This window comes from Gobio gobio (assembly GCF_949357685.1).
Source record: "Gobio gobio genome assembly, chromosome: 25".
NCBI lineage: Eukaryota > Metazoa > Chordata > Actinopteri > Cypriniformes > Gobionidae > Gobio > Gobio gobio.
In genome coordinates, this window is record NC_137121.1 from 20,177,850 (window position 1) to 20,204,472 (window position 26,623).

The window sequence follows — 26,623 nt, forward strand, 5'->3', positions numbered from 1 at the left end:
CTTATTAAGGACTGTACTAAATAAAAAATAACATGCATTTTGTATGATCTCTCTTATTTAGTTACAATTATTCACATTTTCACAGTGAAACAGCTTCTCAAACAAGAAAAAAATGCGTTCCTGTTCCGCAATAAATATCTTTGATTTTTGCATCATTTTCCCGCCCTCGCGCCAGTAAACTGCATCAGAGAAGAGATGTCGCTGCATGTAATACTCATAAAGACACTCACTGGTCGCCACCTACTGTACTATGTAGCCTGCAGAAAGAGTCAACGAATGAATCAGAGACCAAATCTTTTAAGTAAATGGATTCAAAATATTCAAGTTTTTGAAAGAATAAAATACCCACTACTCTTCTACAATGTCTAGTTGGGTATTAAGGTATAAGGTAAATAATATTAATTAAATAATAACAGTGTAGTTGTGTCACGCTACTATAGTAGCTACAGTATCTTAGTTCTGAATCTCAATTCCCATCCCAACGTCGTGGAAAAAAGAAACGGTTCTTGGAAGAATCGACTCATAACCTTATTACTATCTAAAGCTCATTTAGAACACCTTTAGGGAAGTTTAGACTCATTTCAAACTCTTATAGAATACGAGTGAGTTTTAAAACCTAGTGAGAGTTCTACCTAGACAGCAGTTTTGGACAAAGGTGCTTTCTAGGTAGGAAGCTCGCTAGACACTAGCTACTTCTTTCGCAAAAAGGCTACATTCTTGGACAAAGTCAAAGACGGCAATGAAAAACCTTTTGTTTCCATTACTTTTTAATACTCGCATAGCTTTGCGAATGCATTGCAAGGACATGTCATGCAATATTAAGGGATCTGAACTCTGAAGGGGTTGTTTATCTAAATTTATAGTAAAGAGATTTATGAGTAAAATAATTCTAAACTCACAATAGCCTACCTGGAATTTAAATCAGTATATTTTGTGTTAGATTAATAATTATAGTTGTTTAAAAAATGTGTGAGATGCAGCAACATTTATCATAATTAGATCATGCAGATTATATGCAGATTAAAGTGGATAACGTGTTCAGTAAATATTGTCTGGATTAGGATTACAAGGCTTTTTCGATTTCTCCAACCATAAAAGGTCTATATTTATTGCTAGACTTATTATTGACAACAGTTTAATGGGCACATATTTTACAACCAGGATATAAGAGCTATAATAAAACCTTAAAAAATGTACATGTTCAATCTACATCTAATGTCCATTAGTTAAAATCCATTATATAGTATTGCAACCACACAAGGGAACTTATTCAGCAATATATAAATGCCCATAAATTCATCCTAAAAGCTATTGTGCTCTGGCCGATGCAATATTCAGAAATAATTACACCCATTTGGCATCCACAAAGTACACGGAGTGGATTAAAGTTGCTAAAATAGTCAGGCTCATCTATAATGTTAATGTTATGTGGTTGATCAAACAGACAGAGCTGTTACAAGGCCCTGATGCTGTCTGATCAGGATATTGGAGGTCCGGTGTAGTAAAGTATGGATTTTACTGATCAGGTTTTCCATTTTTTTTAAATACCGTCCACTTTATTAGCCGTCGGTTTGATCTCCCCACAGGAGGCCTGAGAGATTAGTCAAATCACTTACATTTAAATCCCAATTTTGTGCTAAAATAGTGCATGGGTCACATGGACATGTGGATGATCTAATGGTGTGAGTCAGTTGTGGTAAAAGGGTTAGTTCACCAAAAAAACAAATACAAATTTGACATGAATTACTCACCATGTCGTTCCAAACCCGTTCAGCACGTTTGAGCTTCCACAAGAACCAATGAGGTTCATTCATGTGTTACGCAGCACATTTGATCTTCAGCAAGAACCAATGAGGTTCATTCATGTGTTACGCAGCACGTTTGAGCTTCTACAAGAACCAATGAGGTTCATTCTTGTGTTACGCAGCACGTTTGATCTTCAGCAAGAACCAATGAGGTTCATTCATGTGTTACGCAGCACGTTTGAGCTTCTACAAGAACCAATGAGGTTCATTCATGTGTTACGCAGCACGTTTGAGCTTCTACAAGAACCAATGAGGTTCATTCTTGTGTTACGCAGCACGTTTGAGCTTCTACAAGAACCAATGAGGTTCATTCATGTGTTACGCAGCACGTTTGAGCTTCTACAAGAACCAATGAGGTTCATTCTTGTGTTACGCAGCACGTTTGATCTTCAGCAAGAACCAATGAGGTTCATTCTTGTGTTACACAGCACGTTTGATCTTCCACAAGAACCAATGAGGTTCATTCATGTGTTACGCAGCACGTTTGAGCTTCTACAAGAACCAATGAGGTTCATTCTTGTGTTACGCAGCACGTTTGAGCTTCAGCAAGAACCAATGATGTTCATTCATGTGTTACGCAGCACGTTTGAGCTTCTACAAGAACCAATGAGGTTCATTCTTGTGTTACGCAGCACGTTTGATCTTCAGCAAGAACCAATGAGGTTCATTCTTGTGTTACGCAGCACGTTTGAGCTTCTACAAGAACCAATGAGGTTCATTCTTGTGTTACGCAGCACGTTTGATCTTCAGCAAGAACCAATGAGGTTCATTCTTGTGTTACACAGCACGTTTGATCTTCCACAAGAACCAATGAGGTTCATTCTCGTGTTACGCAGCACGTTTGAGCTTCTACAAGAACCAATGAGGTTCATTCTTGTGTTACGCAGCACGTTTGATTTTCCACAAGAACCAATGAGGTTCATTCATGTGTTACGCAGCACGTTTGAGCTTCCACAAGAACCAATGAGGTTCATTCATGTGTTACGCAGCACGTTTGAGCTTCTACAAGAACCAATGAGGTTCATTCTCGTGTTACACAGCACGTTTGAGCTTCTACAAGAACCAATGAGGTTCATTCTCGTGTTACACAGCACGTTTGAGCTTCTACAAGAACCAATGAGGTTCATTCTCGTGTTACGCAGCATGTTTGAGCTTCCACAAGAACCAATGAGGTTCATTCTTGTGTTACACAGCACGTTTGAGCTTCTACAAGAACCAATGAGGTTCATTCTCGTGTTACACAGCACGTTTGAGCTTCCACAAGAACCAATGAGGTTCATTCTTGTGTTACACAGCACGTTTGAGCTTCTACAAGAACCAATGAGGTTCATTCTCGTGTTACACAGCACGTTTGATCTTCTACAAGAACCAATGAGGTTCATTCTTGTGTTACGCAGCACGTTTGAGCTTCCACAAGAACCAATGAGGTTCATTCTTGTGTTACACAGCACGTTTGAGCTTCTACAAGAACCAATGAGGTTCATTCTCGTGTTACACAGCACGTTTGAGCTTCTACAAGAACCAATGAGGTTCATTCTCGTGTTACGCAGCACGTTTGATTTTCCACAAGAACCAATGAGGTTCATTCATGTGTTACGCAGCACGTTTGAGCTTCCACAAGAACCAATGAGGTTCATTCTTGTGTTACACAGCACGTTTGATTTTCCACAAGAACCAATGAGGTTCATTCATGTGTTACGCAGCACGTTTGAGCTTCTACAAGAACCAATGAGGTTCATTCTCGTGTTACACAGCACATTTGAGTTTCTACAAGAACCAATGAGGTTCATTCTCGTGTTACACAGCATGTTTGATCTTCCACAAGAACCAATGAGGTTCATTCTCATGTTACACAGCATGTTTGATCTTCCACAAGAACCAATGAGATTCATTCTCGTGTTACACAGCACTTTTAAGCTTCTACAAGAACCAATGAGGTTCATTCTTGTTACGCAGCACGTTTGAGCTTCTACAAGAACCAATGAGGTTCATTCATGTGTTACGCAGCACGGTTGAGCTTCTACAAGAACCAATGAGGTTCATTCTTGTGTTACGCAGCACGTTTGAGCTTCTAACCAATGAGGTTAATTCTTGTGTTACGCAGCACGTTTGAGCTTCTACAAGAACCAATGAGGTTCATTCTCGTGTTACACAGCATGTTTGATCTTCCACAAGAACCAATGAGGTTCATTCTTGTGTTACACAGCACGTTTGAGCTTCTACAAGAACCAATGAGGTTCATTCTCATGTTACGCAGCAAGTTTGAGCTTTAGTAAGAACCAATGAGGTTCATTCATGTGTTACACAGCACGTTTGAGCTTCTACAAGAACCAATGAGGTTCATTCTCGTGTTATGCAGCACGTATGAGCTTCCACAAGAACCTATGAGGTTAATTCTCGTGTGTTGTAAGAAAATGAGATGCGTGTGACAGCGCGTCAGATCCCCGTCAGTTACATCACAGCATCCACTAACGCTGCCTTTAAAGGGTTAGTTAACCCAAAAATGAAATTTCTGTCATTAATTACTTACCCTCATGTCGTTCAAAACCCATAGGACCTAAAATAAAACAATTTCATAGAGACATCAGTAACAGTATTAGTATCAGTGATACTGGCCTTCATTCATAAAAAGATGCCATTACATCAAATATTTAGAATATACTGTCTTTGAAGGTGCACGGTGTAAATTATAGCGGCATCAGTGGTGAGGTTGTGAATTGCAACCACCCACCCCTTCCTTTCGGAGCACATAGAGAAGCTACGGTGGCCGACACAGGACAAAGATGTCGTCGTCGGAGACAGCAGAGAATAGCTAGCGCTCTGTAGAGCAGTTTGTCCGTTTAGGGCTACTGTAGAAACATGACAACACAAAATGTTGACTTCCCTGGAAGGGGACCCACAGTGTAGATAGAAATGGCTCATTCTAAGGTAATAAAAAAAATAACGGTTCATTATGTAAGGTCTTTATACACCACTGAAAACAGTTATGTATATTATATTGCATTTCTGTCAATTCTGATCTTGAAAATGTATTAGTGAATGTTGCAATTAACATTAACTAAGATTAAAAATAAATGCTGTAGAAGCATTGTTCGTTGTAAATGTTAACTAATGTAATTAATGTTAAGAAATGAAACCTTATTATATACATCATTTAGACATTAATTTAAAAAAATAAGTTAAATAAAATCCGTTCACTGTAAGGTTCTTTGGGGAACCCAAAATGTACCTTTAATTGCAACAACAACAAAAAAGATTGCTATGAGGGCCCGAGGGTAGATGTTTTATTCTGTAAACTTGAAAAAATAAAAAATATACATCTTTCCCATCAGTCCTAAAGTGTCCCTAAAATCATTCAAATAATTTGCTTGCCTGTTATACCATGACAACTGAAGGCCAAAGGGAAACACTTCTGCCTTGTCTTGTTCTCTCCACAAGAGAGCAGTGTGCATCTGTGTTTCAACAGCCTTCTGTGAAGCAAGAGCATAGTTTTCCTATGGGCGAAATATTCATTAATGGATCTCATACACTTCAAAAACCTTTATTTAAAGCAAAAGCACTCTTACAAATGTGTTTTTTTGGGTTAATATACAGAGGAGTTACCATTTAAAATGTTATGGAATGCACTAATTCTCATTTCAAAAATGAAAAGGAAAAACTCTTCAAACCAGAAGTCTTATTTCAGGATGCCGTTATTTCAACAGCATTTTTATTAGCAAAATAGTGGATATTAGTCAACATTTGTTCCCATCCAATGAGAACCTACATTTAAGGGATGTGAAGTTTAAAACCATTTTAATTGATCGTATTACTATCAGAAAAGACATTTGTGCTCCTACTGAAGGCTTCTATGAAACATTACATTCTACAGGTTGACAAATCATGTGTTATGTAACATGGGTATGTGGACCTAGTGCAAAAAAAGAAAAGTGTTACAGGAATTCTAAGGAGAAATTCTTTGGTCCCTTTTAATGTATTGAAAAATGGTTCCCTTTGATCAGTAAAAATCTCTATTAATGCAAAATGTTGACCTTTTGCTGAGTTCTCCATTAAAACAGTTCATGATTTGCAGGTGCAGAGGAACCAATTCATTAGCAAATTTCAGGGCTCACCACAGTTTTTCCATCATTCCAATCACAGGCAAATCTGACATAACACGCACACTCTGTGCTGGTAATGACGGCTGTACTCAGGTAAGCAGGTTTTTCAAATTGATTCTGGCATGTTCAGATTCTCCTCATTCACAGCTCAGAGATCACCCACAGTTTTGGTCTTAAAAATATCTAGCTTTCAATGGTCTAAACTACTAGTGAACAGATAATAGCTGTGGATAAATATCAACTGCCTCATATTTAACATGGTTGAAGAGGGGAAAAAGAGCACTGCAACATTAACTGCAAGGCACATGACCTTAATATTCAGAGTAGAGACAGAAGAACGTTCCCAAAAACCCTTTGAATGAAAAATACCCTTAAAAAAGACCTGTTAAGTCAACGTCTAAAAACGGTGAAAAATTCCAGCAACAATTACAGTTGTACAAATATTTTACACAAAATGCTTCTTTTTTTTAAACGCCCTAAAAAAAAATCTAAAATGTTCGGAGAACATAAATATAAAGTTAAGTAACGCATTTAACATTCAGGTTCATGGTTGACCTTCCTCCTGCTCTGGTTCTCCCAAAGGTTTCACGTCAGGCCACACTGCGAAAGGATCAAAAGTGAACGTTGGATGGATAAATAAACAGTTTACCCAAAAATCATACAATGAACTCATTAAAAACGAAGTTCCTGTGTTTCAGCTCACCAGTGAGATGGCTCGTTTTAGAAGAGCCCACAGTCCTTAAGGTTGTTTTTGATGATGACGTCAGTGACGGCGTCGAAGACGAACTGCACGTTCTTGGTATCGGTGGCGCAGGTGAAGTGGGAGTAGATCTCTTTGGTGTCCTTCCTCTTATTCAGGTCCTCAAACTGACACTGAATGTAAGCGGCTGCGTCCTCATACGTGCTGGATCCTTGGAGAGAGTTTCAAATGGAGAGTTTAATATGGAGAAATGCCAATGAGACAGAAAAGCATACTAAATTATTTCATTTATATTTTTTTATATTATAGAAATAGAATTATTTTATCGTTTAAATGTTTCTATCACATGAATTATTGTAGAAAATACATAAAGTATATTAATATATAAATTATATTTAAAAACATTTAATTAATAGCACAGAGGGTATATGCATGTGACTTCCCCATCATCTGGAGTGACAGTTTTTTTTGCCCACTGAGTGGCAAAAAGACTGGGCGGCAGCATTAGTTTTCAGCGTGAATGCCGCAAAAACACACAACACATCTAAAACGGGAAAGAGCTTTTTTGTACAGATTGACTGTATAAATGGATTTGACAAGAAATCTCTATTTTTACAAACTGCCAAAAGCTACAGAAAAGAGCAGCAAATGGTTCGCTGCAATTCACAGAAACAACTAAACTTCATGGTAGCGAACGGTGGATTTGCATTTATCATTTTGGATTTAGACCTACATACGTTGTTTACAGGCAAATTTGCTTTATGTATTTCCCACGCGTCAAAATCAGGCACATCGAAATGTCAGGAAACATGATTCATGGCTGCATGTCAAAACCACAGATCACTGGATCTTTGGTAAGTTGTATATCGAGTCCAACTTTTAATTTAAACAGATAATCGATCGTTTTACTCGTGTCTTCACAGTTTCCCCTATTAACTCAGCTCTTTTGCCACTCAGTCCGGCTGAGGGGGCGTATTCTTCCGGAAAAGTGACGTCAATGCATACCCTCTATCGAGAGATTTTAAGTTATTCATACCAGTATACTCTGGGAAACAAATGGTAAGCGGGCTTTTTTGGATCTTGTCGTCGAACAGATCCTTTTTGTTGAGAAACAGGATGATGGAGGTGTCCGTGAACCACTTGTTGTTGCAGATGCTGTCAAACAGCTTCATACTCTCATGCATTCGGTTCTACAAGAGAAGAAACCAAGCACTGTTTGAGAGGAACTGTAAAAAGGCAAAGTTTCTGTTTCGTGATAATGACACTGAAAGAGATCTTGTTTGAGTGCTCACCATTTCCTCATCTTCAGCCAGGACGAGGTCGTAGTCGCTGAGAGACACGCAGAAGATGATGGCGGTCACTCCCTCAAAGCAGTGGATCCATTTCTTCCTTTCGGACCTCTGGCCACCCACATCAAACATTCTGAAAGTAGAGGAGATGAGAGTGGTGAGATACACTCTGAGAAAGTCAGAACACTGTTCACACTCAAGTACTGTACGTGTAAAAAAAAAAAGAAAGGATTTTGCCGTGTGCAGTTACAATGGCAATACTTACTTGAAGTGAAGGTCCTTGAAAGTGAAGTGGGTCTCCACAATACCAGTAGTCTTCACCCTGGTCCTCAAGACATCTTGCTGAGTTGGGACATAGGAAGAATTGGATATTCTGTCTAGGTCATTCAGGTAGCTATAGAGAGAAAATACAGATGTATTATTATTCAAATCAGTTATTCAAAGTCTACTAAATGACTTAAAGGTGAAATGTAAGTCTTTAATTGAAAAAATAAGCCATTCATAAGCAGATTTCATGGAAAAGTGTAAATACTATGAGTATCCTAACCATCCAATTGTAGTAAAACTGGCACAAACAATAGCGCACATTTGGGACGGTCCTATCGGTTTGTCTGACCAATGACAGACTAGTTTAGGACACCTGTTTGAGAATTGGTCATTTTTCATCAGTTCTGATTTGTAAATTTAAATGAACAGAATTAATATCATATGAATTTTAATTAATTCAGCTCAAAGTTGCTTTAGTATACGTTTTAAGATATTTAAAAGGGTTATACGCTACATTAATCTTTTGTAACCTTAAATGTCTTTAATTTCAAATAAATGCTGTTCTTTTGAGCTGTACACAAAAATATTAAGCAAACTGGTTTTCAACATTGATAATAATAATAATAAGAAATGTTTCTTGAGCACCAAATCATCATATTAGTACAGTTTCTGGAGAATCATGTGACACTAAATTCAATTCACATTTATTTGTATAGCGCTTTTCACAGTACATATCGTCTCAAAGCAGCTTTACAGAAAATGCATGCGGCTGCATTACAACTTAGAGCGATTTGTTATTAGGAGGAGACTGTGTCCAAGTTATGGATTACAGAAAATATACAAATCCCACAGTTGGCTAACAATGTATTAATAAACAATGTAATAATTTAAGGAAGAAACAATGGGCTCATTGAAGTAAAGAATACATGGTGTTAAAAATGATTAGGGTAGATGATTATAGACTGGAGTAGTCAGGGTCCCAAACAGATTTTCCATTTCAAAATTCCATACTTCTCCAAACCTCTCTGTAGATATTTTAGACCATAATTAACATAAATGGTTCATACACCATTATTTTCAGCATTACATATGGTATACAGTACAGTCATCTGTAAATATTCTTATTTTTTCTATAAACTGCGTACATTCACCTCTGACACATCAGTTTAATACTGTAATCGTGGTTTGATGTTGAATGATCACCAAACAGCAAAGCAAAATCTAATTTAGATGATTATTTGCTCCTTTATCTGTTGCTGGATAGAGTGGCGCGTTCAATTAGTGAAGTTCAAAAGAGACCCTTGGTAAGCAGTAGAGACTTCTTTTGACCGACCCTAAACTTTTGAATGGTAGCGTTAAAAATTATTCAAAATTTGAATTTCAAAATTGTTTCTCTTTTCAGCCAACAGCCCGAGACATCACGATTTTATTATGCCTTAGAATTGTCCATTGTAAATATGTCTTTTTCATTTGGGTTGTATGCAAAAGGTAAGGGTTTACTTCATGCTTTGAGAACACAGGACAAATTTGCATTTTTGAAAAGTTTGCATAAAGCATATTTGAATCATGGGCCATAATGAATGGAATAACGTCAATAATAACTCAGCTAAATGTAAAAGAAATGTCCGCACGCATTACACGAGCCAATGACGTGGTCAGCGGCCACAATGGAAATGGAGCATTATGTGGGGAGTGCAAAGGTCATTATGTGAGAAAATTGGCTGAGCAGGGCAGAAAAAACACCATAAAAATAGAGAGAGAGAGAGAGATAAACTCACTATGAGGCAGAGTCATTGAGCTGGTACTCTCTGGAGCGACTGAAACAAGCCTGCACGCCTCCATCCTTCCACAGCCGCTGGATGATTCCAGACAGCTCGCTTGTCATGTATCCCTCATCCGCGGAGCCGGCCAGAACAAACAGCTGCCTAGCGTCATCCTGCAAGAAAGCCAATCAAATGCATCATCCGCTTGATTTCCATTTGATACTTTATCATTACATAAATAAGTGGCCTGGAATATGCTTGGCAGGCATTTAACCCCACTTTACATTATAACAGCAGCACTTACAGCCCGCCCTGCATCCGCAAAGTCAATCTTCAGGCGGCCCATGGCCCTTATGATGGCGATGATGGACTGGATAGTGTTGCTGTAGACCACGGCTCTGTATTGTTTGCACTCTTCCTCTGAGTAACCTGCTTCATGGATGATTCTGTGGGAGAAAGACAATCCCATTAATTGAAGTAATAAAGCTAATAGTTCCTGTCATGTATATTGTGAATACGGTCCTGGCTGAAGAGGTTGGAGTGTTCTGCTGCACACCGTGCCAAACAACGGCCATTAAAAGTGAAGATGTATCATTTTATTTGCCCTATAGAGTGCTGCATGGATGATGCACTTTTGTTGGCCAAACAAGTTAGCATTTTAGCACTTGCCGTTTCCATCATACCCATAAGTGGGTTTTTTGAAAAAGGTGTATGGTTACCACAAGCTTAAGATATTTTACATTTACATTTATGCATTTAGCAGACGCTTTTATCCAAAGCGACTTAGTGTGCCCTTATTACAGGGACAATCCCCCTGGAGCAACATGGAGTAAAGTGCCTTGCTCAAGGACACACTGGTGGTGACCGCTGGGATCGAACCAGCAACCTTCTGCGTATCAGTTCCATGGTTTAACCCACTGGACCACAATCACCATTTTCATCTTGATCGTAATCATATGTAGGGCCTACCCATCAGTGGGTTTTTTGGTTAAATACCTGAAAAAGGTGTGTGGTTAACACAACCTCAAGATATTTTCACGCTTGATCGTTCTTGATAAAACGATAGCAAGAGTTCAATAAATGTTCGATATAGTTTATGCTCCAAAAGCGAAACGAAACAACGCTACTCATTTGAACCGTGCCACACAGACCGTTAATGCGCTCGGATCAAAGTTCAAACAGCAGCACAGCGCAATTTTACTATCGCTCACTTATGGTACGAGATGCGCTAGTTTATGATCGAATCAGAAAAAAAAAAGCACAAATCGCAGATCATAAGCAAACAAAGACGCTGCGGAGTCATCCTGATGTCACGTGTCTTTACGGGATTTTTACAGGTTGTGTGTGAACGCAACGCACACAGATTCCAGAAAAATCGGTGGCGCTGTGAATGACAAGTTTTCTGGAATCGCTGTGTGAAAGGGACTTATGAAAGACCAATGGTTAATTTTAATTAAATTCAAACAGTCAGAATATTTACATTTTATTAAAAATTCAAAAATGTGAAGTGTTGTCATGTTCTGAAAATAAAGATTAGTTTAAAACCACAATTAACGGAATGGGCCCGTATTTATCAAGCCTCTGAGAATTACTCAAAAGTAACACAGCTAAGAATTGACTTGAGAGTAAAACAATTACTGGCTCAAAGCTGCGCTTAAAAGTTAGTTATCAAGCATCTCAGTCAGTGCAAGTGAAGTGTAGGACTAAATATTAAGTGTCACGCCCGTTTCACACATACTCCGTCTGCAGTGCGTATGCAGTGCATGTTGCGGTGCGTATGCGGTGGAGGAGCAGCACGCGCTGTTGTGCTTTCATATATGCTGCGTTTGCAGCGCGCAATTGATCCGCGATTGTATACCACAAACACAGCATTTATTCATTATTATTTTTATTTCAAATCCAAAAGTTGTTACTGAACATGGCTTGTCAGAATTGCAATTCTCTTTGTTTACACTTTCATAGATGTCACGTTTTAACGTAGTACATTTAAACAACGTTTTATTCAATTCATTACTTTATATTTAAATAGCCTATATAACTTTATATAGCCTATACTTTAGCTCACACAAGTGGCAAAACATTGAAATATAACTTATAGCCTATAAACATTTTAAATTAGAAACTTACAATAGAAACAGCCGACTCTCGTCTTTTCTTTCGTTTTTAAACCCTTTTAAAAGCAGGTCATAAAGACCTTTGTTTTTCCACCTCCAGGAACGTACCGTACGTGCTCTCCATTATTTAAATTTTTTTAACCTAAATGCCAGGTAAGGTGTCGTTTCCTTGCTTTACCCAAGAAAAAAAAGCCATGTGTTGACTTTGAAAAAGAGTATATTTTAAATTACATACATCTGTGGTAAAATTACTAGATTTTCGTGTCAGTACATGTTTATTTTAAAGCGAACAATGTGCTGTCACCTTAATTCCGCAGTGCAGCACAGCAAAAAATAGACTCGGTACAGAAACGATCGCCAGACTGCTGCAGACGCACCGCACCTGGAACGGACTGACGGACAGCATCCGCGCGCAGTGTGAAAGCTGTAATCCGTTAACATGGGTACGGAAAAAAATACGCACCGCATACGCACTGCAAACGGAGTATGTGTGAAACGGGCGTCAGTCTTCGAGATGATTCACGACACTTTGCTGTGCCACAAATGGGATTTTGGATGACGACATAGGCATGGACCATTCATTGAATAGATTTCATTATTTAAGAATATTCTCAGATAAATTCACATTAAATGGTGAAATTCCTAAGAGGAGGAGTTTACATTCAACACATTTGACAAAGAATTTTCAAGCGAATACATTATGGATATGCACATTGGAAATTAAAGATAAACACGTTTTATATTTCCACCATGTCTTAATTACAAATTTTATACCCGTGTGCTGTTAAATGACCTGCCTATATATAGCCTAGATTTTATGATATAATCAGCCACCATGGATTTCAAAAGAAAACTGCTGAAGCGCAGACAAAGCACTGACAAAGATGATGCCTGCTCTGTCCAAACAATACCGTTTGATTAACTGCTCGTCGTCAAACATTTCAACAACATTCTTCCTCTCCTAAAAGATTTGCGCACGTCTATGTCTCCTCAGTGCCATCACAAGCCCCTACTGGAAACTCCTAACTACTTGAGAGACCTCTCGAGCGGTCTTAAATAACTGGGAGAGTAAGAGTGATTCTTAGCTTTAAGATATTTGATAACTTGCTTTTATACTTAAGTTTGAAAATATGGGGTAAAGTCAAGTGCATGAATTCTCAGCACTGAAGACTAAAATGGCACTTTGAGAAGCTTGATAAATACGGGCCCAGGTTTCTACAACTTTCACTTAGGAGCAAAAATATGCCTTTAAACTTGAAAGAAACAAAGATTTAACATTTATTGTCACAATTTTTTGGGCCATATTGCCCAGCCCTAATCTTAAAACAGTAGGCGATTTGTTCCAGAATTTTTTTTTTGTTATGCTGGTTGAAAGTCTCCTCACATCTTGAAGTGAAGTGGTCTAAATACATGTGGAAAGCGTAGGACCATAAAATGCTCATCCAATCATTGCATTCTGTCCGAATGCAATAATAGGATGTCGTACCTGCCTGTCAACGTATGCATTTCCATACCTTATGCTGTGTTCATTCGATGGCATGCAGAGCGGTTTGTGACTCTAATTTATGCGCTTCAATGGCAACAGTATCAATACCGAAATTAATCTGCAACAGTCAGGTGGTATTGGTCAGAGCTCTTTAAGTTGTTTAATATTCATTATTATTGTAATTTAAACGCCATCTCTCATCTCATCTCATCTCATCTCATGCTTGCTGTGTGCGTTCATGTGTTTTGAAGAAGGTGTGGCTTTGGAGACACGCTGAAGGGAGGGGTAGGATTTCATGCTTTCAAAGCTACCTTACTTCTGCTAGCCACAGGTCTCCAGACTGCGACCAAATGGTTGCATTTTTGGACTGAAATTTTGATTCGCTGGCGTGACCACAATGTAGCCCAGCATCAAGTGGAAAACAAAATGAAAGCGGAACGAAACTGCACTAATCATTTGTGCCTCATGGTCCGTTTATCAGTTCGGACCAAAAATAGGTCAGTGCAGCGGCGTGGTGTGAGCTACTCATGAGTCGTGGGCCGATCTTGATCACACGACACGGTTACTACACAGTGCTGGGAAATCCAGTGAAGAAATCAACTGAATTCCCCACAGAATTAATAACATCGCTGCAAAGTATGTACTCTGTATAAAGTCTTTGATCGCTGCGAGATCTAGTGAGAAGCAATCAGATTCGGCGCAGAATTCTGTTATTAACCACAGACATCAGATCAAACAGCGCTGACGTGGAAACCATTTATATTTATTTATATATTTACAAAATATATTTCACAAAAAAAAGTCCCCCACTTGTTTTACTTTTGAATTCCTAGTATCAACTCAAGCTCAGTGCTTTATTGCCAGCCCCCCAGTTCTGCCAAATATTTTCTGTACAACTTTTAGTTGCTCCGGTGCCGCTGCCCTCAAATGTTAGTCTGGAGCCCTGTGAACTTAGAATAAAACTGCACATTGTGATTCCTGTACTTAAAGTCTATTTATTACCAAGCCATTTGTCAGTAATGCAGTCAAAATGGGGGAAAATGTGAATTAGAGCCCTGCACAGGCCTAAAATCTAGGCACTAGCCCGGCCCTGGCCCGAGACGCTCAGGCTCTAGCCCGGCCCGTGTCCAGCAGCTTATCAAAAATCTCGGGCCTAGTCTAACTGGAGCCAGTGTTTTTTTTTTTATACATTTAAAAAAAATATATATTTTTTGATATGCTCCCTATTACATACTGTTGCAGCCATTAAAATAGTTCAGTTTTGTTTTTAATGTCAAAGTAGTTATATTTATTTTCGTTTCATTATTAAGTTAATTTAGAAAAATCTTTGGAGCAATTTTTGATTGTTAAATTAAAGTTTTTGTATTTTTAAAGTGAGGACCAAGTGGCAGACAGTGAGTTAACCACGTTTGATCAATTTAGCCTCTCAAATCAACACTTGACTTGTCTTGCCTAAAATAAAATCCCTAGTAAACATTTAAACTAACATTGTGATATGCTTGAAGTGTTTTATTTCTAATCACCACCACAGTAAAAAGGCATTTTTGACAAGCTGAGGCAGGCTCGCAAATGAAACGGCTATACAATCTAAACTAATAAACAAAATAAAATAAAAAATGTAGTTTGTCTTGCCTTACACCTATCCGCAAAATGAATATAAATCCGATTGTCAATTCCCACGCTATATGCAAATTTAACAGAGTTCACGTCAACGAAAGCAACAGATAACCTGCGCTTGAGTAAATATATCTCTCTAGACACCACAAAATCCCGCACCTCTTTTGGCCGCTCTTCTTTTAAATTTTCTGCTGCAAATGATTGGAACACTTTACAAAAGTCTCTCAAATTAGAATCCATTGTCTCAATCACTACTTTTAAAGTTTTACTATCAAATTTACTGACAGACCACTGTATATCTAGAACTTTTTATTTGGAATTTGAATGTCTTCTATATTTATTACTGTGTATTTGAATGTTGGTATGTCATGTGTAATTTCATGTCGCCTTGTACTCTGCGCCTTATCTTGGCCAGGTCGCGGTTGCAAATGAGAACCTGTTCTCAACCGATTAACCTGGTTAAATAAAGGTATAAAAAAAAAAAAGATATGATCTGCATTTTATTTATCATCAGCTAATTTCAAGATCAAAATAGGAGAGAGCGACCTAAGCACTGGAAATATCATTTAATCTCATTCGTTTTGATGAAGATGATTGTGTTTTTGAGCATCTGAGACTCACTTTTAGTTTCACTTGCTGCAGTTTGCGTGTTGGCTTGCTTTAAGAGATACTCATTTGTTGCAGTAGTGCCGTCATATCTGACTACATCATGTCATATATAGCCTATAACACGCTCACACGTTTATTTTTTAACAGTTTGCCAGGAGAAAAATGTACATATGTGGTTTAAACAACCAGATGCATTTACACTTGTCCCATTTCATCTGAAATGCGTCCAGGACCACCTTCTGAATAGACCCTTTTCACAGACTCTGATGATGCGTTTTAACGGTCATCAATATCGTTAATCCTGCAACGTTTTTAGCATTTTCAATTGTTTTTTAATATATGTACATTTATAACACTAATACTTTGTATTTTATTACTTTGCATCAAATTACAAAAAACAAGTTACTATTTTGACTGCCGTTATCAATCTCACCATTTTCCTTTGCTATTAGAGCAAATGGGCCCACAAAAAAATATTTAATGCATTCTCTCATTCCTAGATATATAACACATTCATTTAACATTTAACCCAACTATGACGACTTCCGCTCTGAGAAACCCGGAAATGTGAAAAGGGTTGTTTGAGTGATCTAATTTAAAACTCAAAAGAATTTCGGAAGGCTTTTACTCCTGGTTTCCTGGGCCCGTATTCATAAAGATTCTAAGAGTCCTCTCAAAAAACTCCTAATTTAGCTTAAAAACTTTTACGTAGGAGTCTTAGCTTAAGAGCTATTCGGGACCGATCTGAGAGCAACTCTGAGCAAGGAAAATACAAAAACTTTTATCTTAGTGAAGAGGCGGGGCTGACCCCGTTGCTACGTATGACACAGTCTTTTGAAGACTGTGATTGGTTGGTTGTCCAAAAAGGGGAAAAAAGGAGTGCTTTTAAGTATAGGGTCTATTCTAAGCCTTTACTTTGAATTTACAAGTACAAAATTGTCCTATTTTACCGTTCTCTCTCAGTCACACACACATACACACATTATATATATGTGTACACTGAAAAATTAAATTAAGCATAATTAATTTGTGCTCGTTTAAATAATTTAAATTTAGTTTTTTGATTTTAATTTTAAAAAATGAATTGGTTTTATGGGAATTGCATGTGTTTTTGTTTAAATTGAGATCAAATAAATTGATTGCGACCACTTACGATAACATTTTTTTGTGAATTCAACAAAAAAAAATTCAGTGTATATAAATCCTTTTATTATTTACCATGCTGTTAATTTCCTATAAGGTATTTGATTGGCTTAGAATTATAAACATTGTTCCACTCTTTCCAATTACACTGATTGCTGGCATGTCTATTTAATTGGTGGTTTGAAAGTTGGATTTAATGCAACAAACATGATCCCTGCACGATCTAATCTATAGCGTCTTAAGTCACTGTTATCCATTGTCTGCAACACATTTCTTCTCCCTCTTCGTCTTTCTGCCATTTTCTCCGCTGCTAAAGAAACGCTTAAGCCTCTTAAAAGTCCTCGTCCATGCTCCTAACAAATTTGACCTTAAGACCTCTTTTAAGGGTTAAGATGCTTTATGAATTACTTTTTTCTTTACTAGGATTTTTTAGTTAATTTTAAGAGTAAACGCCCACATTTCTAAGAATTTTCTTAGAATTTTGTCACTAGGAGCTACTCTTTGCATTAAGATTCTTTATGAATACGGGCCCTGGTCTTTTCACAATCGGATAGATATCTGATCAGAGAAAACAAAAAAACATACAAAAGCCATAACTCTTGCAACTGCGCTGAAAGAGCGCTCACTGCTGCTGCAGTAGCTGACTCTAAACACTGTGCGAGCCAGTCTTTACAGTCGCAGTATCATAGTCTTGTGTTGTTTCCAGCACATCTCAGTTTCTTTAAATTAATGAATGTCAAAAATATAAAAAGGAGAAGCCTAAAACAGGCCCGAAGCACGGTCCGTGTGTGAGGTATGACATGAAAATTGGCCCGAAGCCCGGCACTAGGGGCATAAATAAGTCGGGGCCCGTCGGGCTCGGGCTGAAATGCAGGACTATAATGTGAATAACTGCGTTAAAGATTGATTTAAAGTGTGCCCCTACATTTTCTGCTTGTGCTCCTAAAGTCTTTCAGTTAGGGGCTACAGTGCTCCTAGTAAAAACAGTTAGTCTGGAGCCCTGTAGACACTCCGAAAATTGCCTACCCTACCTTTAGTGATGGTGACGAAGAAGTCCTGCAACCGTGGTGTAGTTTGTTTATTAACTATGTTAAGCTTTTTAGTTCTAACGATTATATTTAGGCTTCAAAGTTCATAAAAGTTGTGATTATGATGAACAAATTGTGTAAGAATAAAACTTTTGTTGGACACAGCTTTTTTTCTACAATAATCCAAAAGCCAAATAGAAAAATCCTTTTGGGTTTTTGTTGAAGGAACCAGGCTGATAGTAACAAAATACGTCATCAATGCAGCACATCTATTGTGCAATTCTAATGGCTTTGAGGATGTTTAAAATGCTAAAAGGTTTTAATAGTCTGACAAATGCAGGGAAGTCCCTTAATAAGTCATGTCCATAATCAAATGATTATGTAATGCACATTTAATTTAAATAAACACTGCTATCTTTTACATCTTGCGTAATTTCTAAATGTTATGAAACTAGTATGACATGATGACCCATTTGGGGTTGAAACTTACTTCATCTGTTTGACAATTGTACTCTTCCCAGATTCACCAGCCCCTGCGCGAGAGAGAGAGAGAGAGAGAGAGAGAGAGAGAGAGAGAGAGAGAGAGAGAGAGAGAGAGAGAAGAGTGTGTTAGCCAGATGGACACACACCCAAACATTCCAGATCCTTCCCTGCTCCATAAAAGAGTATGAGGATCTGACTCTGAACGATCAAGCATTTGTGGCTTCTGCCAGCTCAGCAAAAGCACTTGTCGGTATCAGATCGAGCAGGAAAAATTCATCTTATTTCACCACAAGTAATAACTGGGTGGGGAGAAGACCTTATCAACTTAAACCTTGAAAGGAAAAAAGACGGTTTTACTGAAATTATATTGTCATGTTGCATCCTTACCATTCACATGATGAAAACAAGTGACATAAAAACAAAGGGAAGTGGGAAAAACTGATGTCATGTGAAATGGCCCAAACCAGCAAAACAGTCAATGAAACCTAGACACCTAGACACCTATACACATTAAGTGGATATTTACTCCACTACATTTTAAGAGGAATAAAACCAACCGGCTTCAACAAAATCACCAGTGATGTGAGGAAGTGTGTAGGTGTTAATCTTAACGGATTAATCAAAAATCACCTCACCGTAATGGGATTACAGACAGACTTTTGTAAACAGATTAGCTATATGTCTAGATAAGCATGTCTGCGCAGGTTTGATTGCCAGCGACAGACAGCAAATACTTTAGAAACTGTTAATTAAGGTTTCAAACTAAAAGCCTTACTTCGCTTTCCAAAAAATACAAGAAATAAGATTAAAAAATCTGTTTTTGTGAAGAAAAACATTATTTTTTCCTGTGTTCCTCTCTTACATAGTATAAATGGGGTCTTCAGATTTATATGTAAATACTCCCTGGCATCAAAATAAAAGTTTGAAAATCTCCAACTTCGTGTTTAATTTAAATTACTCCATTTCAGAATAAGGCTTGCCAGTCTTTAAATTTACCTACGGTCAGAAAAATCTCAAATCTCCCATACAGCTCTTCCGTGAGACTAGAGTTCATCCGTTCACTGAACGAACGTTTCAATTAACCATCTCAGTTGTGGTTGAGGACGTCCCTGCGGGAGGACGTCTCTTTCGCTCAGTCCCAGAGCACAAACACAGCAATTAGGCCACATCAGCATCTCTCAAACACTACTGCGAGGAGACCGAACACAAGAGCGCTGCATTTACCCCAGAGACCCCCACAAAACTCCAACACGAGTTGATGAGAGGCTTGTGGTCCTTAATGTTCCTCCACACTCTAAATCATAAACAAAGGCCGTAATGTTTCCTGAGAAGCAAATATCAAAGTGTTCAACAAATAGATAGGCATCGTTCCAGCACGTCGAACATATTTAAATTTTTCAGTGAAACTTCACAGGCGAAATCCAGTCATTTCAATCGGAATCCATGAGATCGTAAACGTTACGTAATTAAACATTTACCCATGGAGATTACACAGAGTTTATCTTACTTTGACAAACATCTGTGCGAGTGTTGCTCCATAGCTCGCTACATTTTTGATAGTTGACAATGGCAAATGAATATGCAATATGAATATGTTATATGACCAAGACTGTGAAATCTCTCAGAGCCAAACACATTGCTAGGGCTGCGTGATATCGTTTTAGCATCGATATCGTGATGTGCGTATGCTTGACAGTCACATCTCAGGATGTGCGATGTCAAGTACAGGGATTGTAGTTGATCCATACAGACCAGGAACTAGGGATGCACCGGTTGACCGGCCAAAAATCAGAACCGGACGGTTTTAGCTTCTAGCGTGCGTTCGGCAACCGGTCGTTTTTTCCGGAAGTGCGCCTGCATGCACATATGCCTATATTGCAATCATTCGCGAACATGTCACTTGTGTGAAAGTAATATGCGCACAGGACGTGAAGATATCGGAAGAACATTCTGAAGTAATTCAGGACACAGGCAGCACTGGAAATGCAGAGGTACCTGTCTGAGGCACAGATACCAAGAAGCAAACAGCTGTTGGTGTACTGGTGCACAAATAAGAGCTGCTTTCCTACGCTCACTGAAGTTGAGCGAGCTTACCTCTCCGCGCCCTGCACACGCGTAGATAGTGAGCGTTTGTTCAGCTCAGCTTCTCATGTTTTGGATGAGAAACGAAACAGACTAACTTGTGTCAAAGCCGAAATGCTTATTTCTGTAGAGAAGAACATCCATGCACTTTTGAAATGTATAGGATGTTCATTTTAATTTTACCTTAAAATTACATTGACTTAATTTGATTTAAAACGCACCTGCTGTAGCATCTTTGGGGGGGGTTTTCGTTGCACTAAACATTATTTGATTTAACATTTAGGAACAATGTATTTATATACTTTGGTTTTATTTAATTTCACTGGTAAATACTTTTTTTGTTTACACTGAATTTAAAAACAAATGCTGATTTAAGTAACATCTTTGTTTGGATTATTGAATGCGTGTCGATTGTTATGTTTGGATTACAGAATATGCAGTTGCCTTTAATTTCACATAAGTTCAACCCAATTTAATTTCAGATTGCGGACTTGTTTTCATTGGCCAAAAGTAAATTCAGCCTGTTAAATACCAAATAAACATCCTGTTATGTATACTTTCATTCTTTATTGTTTGTTGCTTTAAAAAATAAATAAATCGAAAATTGGTATCGGAATCGGGCAGTTTGCTTGAAAAAAAAAAAAACGGAATCGGCCATGAAAAATCATGATCAGTGCATCACTACCAGGAACCACGGTTGAAAAAGCATGTGATTTGAGTTAATTGCAAAGTTTAACATTCAAAGAACGAAAGTTTATCATTCACATTTTAGTTTCTATAAGTTTAAACATTCAAGCGATTTTAAACCATTCGGGCACAAGACAACATGAAAAAGTACTCAATTCAGAACTCGCATGCCGTTTTCTGCGTCTATTTGTGCTTGAACAGACACGTACACACACAACTATGACAAATTACCCATCTCTTGAATATCCTCGTAAACACAGTTGCTTATGTGAACAAAGAGTTCAGAGAGAAAACAGATGGGTATCATTATATTGGATCCATGTATTCAGTCTTAAAGTGACAGCAGCCTAATATTCCTGTCCTTAATGATAATCAAACATCAACAAAAAATACAAAAGAGAAAATCACTTTTGTAGCTTTAACAAAGATTATTTTGCATTTAATTTATACAGTGAAGACTATGTAGTGTTATTTTAAATTTGATTAGATTTTTTTATTTGTAGCTCAATTTTATTTGTAGGCTTTCCTGTAGCTCAAACAGTAGAGCATGGCGCTAGCTACGCCAAGGTCATGGGTTCGATTCCCAGGGAAAGCAAGAACTGACGAAATGTAAAATGTGTACCTTGAATGCAATGCAAGTCGCTTTAGATAAAAGCGTCTGCCAAATGCAGAAATGTAAATTTGTATCTTTGTTCTATTGTATTTATCTATGCTTGCAATATGTTTCTATATTGAATGTTCTAGAACGATTCATTCTTTCTAAATAGAGCTATTCAAGTCATTAGGTGAAATTGTTTTCCAATATCGTACAGTAGGGCTGTAACGATTTGACCAAAAATAAAAACCTCGATTAATTGATCATTTTACCTCGATTACGATTAAGGAACGATTATTTTCCTTCTTTTTTTTTGCCCTCATAAGTTTGAGTAAGTTCCTGATAAGGTTTGTAGGCCTACTGTAAATATTTTCTAATATTAAAAGGTGGAATTTTTTTTCTAATTAAAAAGTGTTTGTCACAATATATCAGGCATTAGTTCAACATAATACACATCTGATGGTCTAAACTCGCTTTAATGTTCAAACTGGCAGTGCTTAAAACACATACAATGACAAAGCTTTGTGAGGACGCAGGTGAAAGAGCTCTGCCTTCAGGGCGCGCGCCCTGTGTCACAGAAAAAAGCTGAGCACTGAACGGAGAAGTTTTCCGTATTGTTGTTTTTGAATAGTGCACAATCGCTTTAAATGGTGAAACTGGCAAGCCTTTTAACGCATTTACTTGACAAACTTTATGAGAATGAAAATGAAAGCGATCTGGCTTCGGGGGGCTTGCGCGCACCGTCTGTGTATGTGTGTCGGTGGCAGCGCGTATAGGCTATAAGAACTGCGATTAACTGACCTGTATATAAACTGTGTAAAACATGCAGTTACTATAGTGATTCTGGGCATCTATAAACACAGATAACCACTCCTGCATCTCTCTGTGTGTCTGCAAACTGCACTTGATGTGACGGACGGGGCGGAGTCACGTGAAAACCGGAATAACCGACATGGGAAAAATACGTCGGTTAGAGGTTCTGAATGTCGGTTTCGGTTATTTTTCGATTAATCGTACAGCCCTATCGTACAGCCCTACTCGTTGCCACAATTCCAGGGCATTGCTAAGTGGTTGCTAGGGTGTTCTGGGTGGTTTCTTAAGCCAATAGTAGCCCAAGTCAGTATGATATATTCTGGTCCATACTTCAACACAAGTCAAAGGAGGTTTATGATTTTGAGTGAGGGGTAAATAAATTCTCACCCTCATGTTGTTCCAAACTCATAAGACTTTTGGTCATCTTCGAAACACAAATGAAGATATTTCAAAATGTAATCCGAGATTTCTGTCCCTCCACAGACAGTCCAGTCAATTACCATTTTGACGTGCAAAACAAATCCATATGAATTGAGCGATTTAGACCAAATTTCCTGAAGAGACTCGATCATTTTATGTGATAAACAGATTTAATTTAGGCTTAATTTAGATTGAATTGATCAGCGAACATAAACAGAAGCTCAACCGTACTTGCTTGATGCAGAAGAACAAACCTCATTGGTTCTTGTAGAAGCTCAAACGTTCTGTCAACCACAAGAATGAACCTCATTGGTTCTCGCATGTCAAGCGAACATGCTTGAGCTTCTGTTCAGCATAACTGATGTGTGCGTTTATGAAAATGTATATGTGAATAAAAGCCTAAAATAAAACTATTATATAAATCGATTGTCTCACTTCAGAAAATTGACTAAACCGCTCAATTCATATGGATGTTTATGAACTTACTAAAGCATCAAAGTGGAAGTTGACTGTCAAACAGAAATCTTAGATGTCTTTAAAATATGTTCATTTGTGTTTCGAAGATGAAAGGAAGCCTTACGGTTTGGAACGACATGAGGGTGATTAGATGACAGAATTTTCATTTTTGGGTGAACTAAACCTTTAACCATAGTATTAGCAACTCATCCGAAGATGCATCATTGCAAGTTTCTAGTGCCACATAGTGAACTTGACTCCCAAAACACTGGTTTCACCTTTTGTTTGGTCTCCTGCGGCTGCGTTTATGGTGCTGTAATTTGAACTGGCTCTTCGGTTCCTGGGCAACCAACAACACTGCCTGAGATGCACGATCAACACACTCTAAACCGTGAAGCTGTGCTCATCTTAACTCAATTACTACATTTTGAACCGTGTTTGTGTCACTCGCCGACTTTTGCAACAAAACTCTTCAAATAGCCACCTGGGAAATTGCTCTCTTCTCAGCAGTGAATTTATTCTTAGAAACAATCCTGGCAGTCACCATTTGTCCCGTTCTATAGTCTAAACAGGAAGTTCAGCCTGTTTTACAGCAGGCGTAAGGGACATATGCTGACGATCCGCAATGCCAAAAAGCAAACAAACCCAAGAACGCAGCACACAGAGGGCGTATAATGAATCAGCACTTAGGGGGGATCCAGTTAACAGATAATTAGATGTCAATTCCCTTAAGTTTGATGGTTTTATATCCTCTAACAATTTACACAGCAAGAGGAGACCAATGGGAAAACGGCTTGTACATTAAACGGATGATTAAATCTTATGTTGACCATTATCGTTTGCGTACTTTCCAGCTCTTCAAAATTAATAAAAATGCATGTAAACAGCACCAAGTGCTGCTCTTCGGGGAGTGTGTAGCATTTTCTCTGAAACCAATATGTTTAAACTGTACAAACCATCAATAATCAAGAAAGGCAAACAAATGTTTAAATCACCACAAGTTAATAAATTGTTTGGCTTCATTACTCAATGTCCCGAAAAATCCTTGCACACAAATACTGGAAAAGTACAGAAGAAACCTATGCAAAAGAGGAATCGGAAACTGAAAAACAAGTGGCCTCTATGTAAATCGCAATGAATTTACAAGTTTACTGCTAAGGTATTAGGGGGGGGGAAACTGTGAACTATACGTCAGTTTATATGAAGCAACTTTAACTTCAAATTTTTGGGAATTTAAATGTTTATACATGGGGCTGTTTATTATGAAATCATAATAATAATACTACAGGGGAACAATCATGGTCTAAATGCAAAATAAACAAAATGTATTTCTTTAAATCTACTCTAGAGTGTTTAACAGCTTGTGGTTTGAATCCCTATTTAAATAGCTCAAATGTTTGAGACACCAGGACCCCTTTTTTTAAGCCCATCTAGCATCACCCACTCCAGTTTACTCCAAGCACCCAGCAGGACCCTCCATATGCACAAGCTCATTTATCATAATTGGATGAGGGTCAGAGTAATCTATCAGATCCATCTCAGTAAATCGGGCAGTGGGGATTAAATTAGATTAAACTAGTCTTTTGTTGGGTGGATTAGCCGAGAGCCGTTTGCGTCTAACTGGCCACTCTGGCGAATATGCAAACCAGCACTTTGAACAAGTCAAGGCCAAAATAGGGAAGAAAGCAGCCAGATAAAATGCTATTCTCAATTATCTAATCTCTAATGTATATACGTGTAAATTACTCAATTAAAAACAGTGTTGATTCTGAGTGGATTAGCTTCATATGCTAGCCAAGACACCAGCGCGGTAACTATGGACAGAAAAGTTTCCAGCGTCCATAAATACGCACTTGACTGATTTATCCCCAACTCCTGAACTTAATTAAATGTTAAATCAAATGCTAAAGTAGTTTATATTTGTTGTTAAGTGATATATACATGGTTTTTTTCCACTAGCGAGCGGCTAACTCACCCAGCAGCAGCAGCTTGACCTCTCGCGACGCTTTCTCTCCATCATCCCGCAGGTTTTTGTCAATCATTTTACTCCTTTCCTGGGCGCTCTTGTCGCCAGTGCTCAGGGTGCACCCCATCTTTTTAGAGTTTAAAACGCTCTCAAACGATATAAGAAATCGAAGAAGCGAGAAAATGGAGGAAAGAAATAAATATCATGCACAAGCGGTTCAATTGAGGGAGACACCCCGACGTCTCACGCCCAACTCTTTCACACACGCGCACAGCCTCTTAAAACTGGAGTTTTCCAGACGTTGGAGTTTCTAAAGTAAAAAAAAATAAAAACGGAGGGTGTCAGTAATTAATCGAATGCCTTGACGGCCATGGTTGATTAAAAATAAAGCGAGAATTCAATCATTAATGCCCAGCCTCACGCTCGGCTTCTCCCACTACTGTTAAAGTGTCGAAAAGATCGACGGAGTTTCCTGTTTCTTTTCATACATAAATCCCCCCTCCACGGCCGCGCGCCCGGAGAGCACGCTCCCACACATATGCGCGCACACGCAAGGGTGCGCGCATATTGATCCTAAGTACTTCTGAAGTCAGAAAAATTCGGAGAAAAGATAACACTTAACATTTTTTCCATTATTTTATTACATTTCAGAAAATCTTAATACGTTTTAAAAACCCAAATTCATAATATTTTATGTATTTATTTGTATTTTTTATTTACATTATTATATGTAAACAATCATTATTATTGTTATAGTATAGGGCCTATATAACATTTCTGAATTTTAATTATTTGTAATGTTTAATATATTTATATTATTTATTATAATTTCTGAAATGTAATTATATGTAATTATATTTAAAATGTATTTACAGTATTTATATATTAATAATGATTTCTGAAAAGCCTAATTTTGTATTTACATTATTATATGTTAATAATAATAATTATTATTATTATAGTATAGGGCCTATTTAATATGTCTGAATTGTATTTATTTGTAATTTCTCATGTATTATATTATTTATAATTTTATCATTTCTGAAAAGCCACTTTAAAAAACATATTTATAATATTTTATTTATTTGTAACTGTTTCTTAATTTATTACCATAATTGATATATTATTAATTATATATAATTTAATGAAAAGTCTGAAAAGCTCATGCTTTAATAATACTTAATAATAATAATAATATTT

The 26,623-nt window shown here is 37.7% G+C and overlaps 1 protein-coding gene across 1 annotated transcript; it reads right to left on the minus strand.

Moving 5' to 3' along the window:
- Positions 1-5,066: 5,066 nt before the first annotated feature.
- gnaia (guanine nucleotide binding protein (G protein), alpha inhibiting activity polypeptide a) lies at positions 5,067-25,963 on the minus strand. The gene is made up of 9 exons (XM_079809343.1): positions 25,433-25,963; positions 18,412-18,454; positions 10,229-10,370; positions 9,940-10,097; positions 8,160-8,288; positions 7,898-8,027; positions 7,642-7,795; positions 6,609-6,816; positions 5,067-6,505 (listed from the first exon to the last, which is right to left on the minus strand). Exons 1-8 carry the CDS (start codon positions 25,548-25,550, stop codon positions 6,626-6,628), a joined length of 1,065 nt encoding a protein of 354 aa, XP_079665469.1. The 5' UTR covers positions 25,551-25,963; the 3' UTR covers positions 5,067-6,505; positions 6,609-6,625.
- Positions 25,964-26,623: the final 660 nt, after the last annotated feature.

Excerpts from the sequence above, each read along its gene's own strand:
- gnaia (XM_079809343.1), bottom strand. The coding sequence starts at position 25,550 with ATGGGGTGCACCCTGAGCACTGGCGACAAGAGCGCCCAGGAAAGGAGT. Across the intron at positions 8,028-8,159 it reads TTCAAGGACCTTCACTTCAA|AATGTTTGATGTGGGTGGCC; the intron begins GTAAGTATTGCC and ends CTCTACTTTCAG. Across the intron at positions 7,796-7,897 it reads TGGCTGAAGATGAGGAAATG|AACCGAATGCATGAGAGTAT; the intron begins GTGAGCACTCAA and ends CTTCTCTTGTAG.